We start from the raw sequence: 1,780 nt of genomic DNA, 5'->3' as shown, positions 1-1,780 counted from the left end.
GGTTAAAGGCAAAGTCAACAAGAATTGATGATGCTAAAGTGGTTGTAGATTTTGTCAAGGCTAACATCTTACGTAGGTTTGGAACTCCAAAAGCCTTAATCGGTGACAGAGGCACACACTTCTGCAACAAAACTCTTGGATAAGTTCTGATGATGTATGGAGTCCAACATCGGGTGTCTACAGCTTATCACTTGCAAAAAAATAGACAAGCCGAAGTGTCAAACAGAGAAATGAAGTTCATAGTTGAGAAAACAATGAACACAAACCGCAAAGATTGGAGTTTGAGATTAGAAGATGCTCTTTGGGCATACCGAACTGCATATAAAACTCCAATTGGGATGTCACCTTATAGACTTGTGTTTGGCAAAGCTTGTCACCTCCCAGTTGTACTAGAACACAATGCTTTCTGGGCTGTTAAAAAGCTAAACATGAAGATTGATGAAGCGGGTGTTCATCGAAAGTTAGCGATCCAAGAGTTGGAGGAGATAATAAATGAAGCATTTGAGAGTTCACGCATCTACAAAGACAAGACCAAAGCATTCCATGATAAGTACCTCTCCCGTAAGACCTTTGAGATTGGTCAAAAGGTATTACTCTATGACTCTCGACTTAAATGGTTTTCCTGTAAGTTACGGTCCCGTTGGGTGGGACCGTTCATTGTTACTAATATATTTGATCATGATGCATTTGAGATTAAGAGTAATATAACTAGAAAAGTATTAAAAGTTAATGGCTACAGGTTAAAGGTCTTCTGTGAAGGTTTTCAAGAGAAAGACATGGAGGTTGATAGCTTGGAACGCCCAGACTACATTAAATGAATCTGAAACGACCCAAAAATTTTCGTTTTTCAATATAATCAAACCATAATATAAGTGTCATAACGTAAATCATACGCGGTGTATCCCTAAAACATAATAAAATACGGTGCGGAAGATTGTATCATACTACATCAATTCCAAAATATCAAAAAGTTATCCCCAGGACAAAAGCTGTGCTGTAGTGTGTGTGCGATGCTGTCACCCCGAGCTCTTCCCTTTGCTTGCGGAAGTACCTGAAACCAAAACTGAAACTGTAAGCACGAAGCTTAGTGAGCTCCCCCAAAATACCACATACCATACAATAACATATAAACACATATTGGGCCTTGCCCGCTGCATCGGGCCGAAGCCCGGAAACTGCATCGGACCGAAGTCCGGAACTGACTGGGACCTTGTCCCCTGCATCGGACCAAAGTCCGGAACTAACTGCATCGGACCAAAGTCTGGAACTGACTGCATCGGACCGAAGTCCGGAACTGACTGGGACCGTGTCCCCTGCATCGGACCGAAGTCCGGAACTGACTGAGCATAGCATAGCATATCATCTAGCATGAACAAATATACTGCATACTGCATCGGGCCGTAGCCCGGAACACATAACATAAAACACATAACACATAGCGCATAAATCCTGTCTGAACCACGAAGGCATCGAACATGCTAACTACTACATCGGACCGAAGTCCGGAAACTACTGCTAACTGGACGGGCCGGCATTGTGGCCTTAGACCCGTCCCTACTGGAGGGAAACTCACCTCGTAAGCTAGCTGATGAGTGTGTGGCTCGGAAAGCTAACGGCTGCTGCTCCTGAATCTCCTCGGCTACAAATCCATAAACACACTCAATCAAATACTAACACTACACTTGGGGGTAAAATGACTCTTTTACCCTTGGTTAAAGTCAACTCACTCTGGGCTGACTCGCCGAGTCGGGCTACCCAACTCGCCGAGTCCTAGTCTCAT

At 43.8% G+C, this 1,780-nt stretch overlaps 1 protein-coding gene across 1 annotated transcript; it reads left to right on the top strand.

Annotated features, from left to right (window-relative positions):
• Window positions 1–230: 230 nt before the first annotated feature.
• LOC145033848 (uncharacterized) lies at window positions 231–818 on the top strand. Its single transcript, XM_078982353.1, has one exon. The coding sequence runs from the start codon at window positions 231–233 to the stop codon at window positions 816–818; it is 588 nt and encodes a 195-aa protein (XP_078838479.1).
• The last annotated feature ends 962 nt before the right edge of the window (window positions 819–1,780 follow it).

This window comes from Lactuca saligna, chromosome 3 (genome assembly GCF_052625555.1).
Source record: "Lactuca saligna cultivar CGN05327 chromosome 3, ASM5262555v1, whole genome shotgun sequence".
Classification (NCBI taxonomy): Eukaryota; Viridiplantae; Streptophyta; class Magnoliopsida; order Asterales; family Asteraceae; genus Lactuca; species Lactuca saligna.
This window is presented reverse-complemented; position numbering and strand designations above follow the sequence as displayed.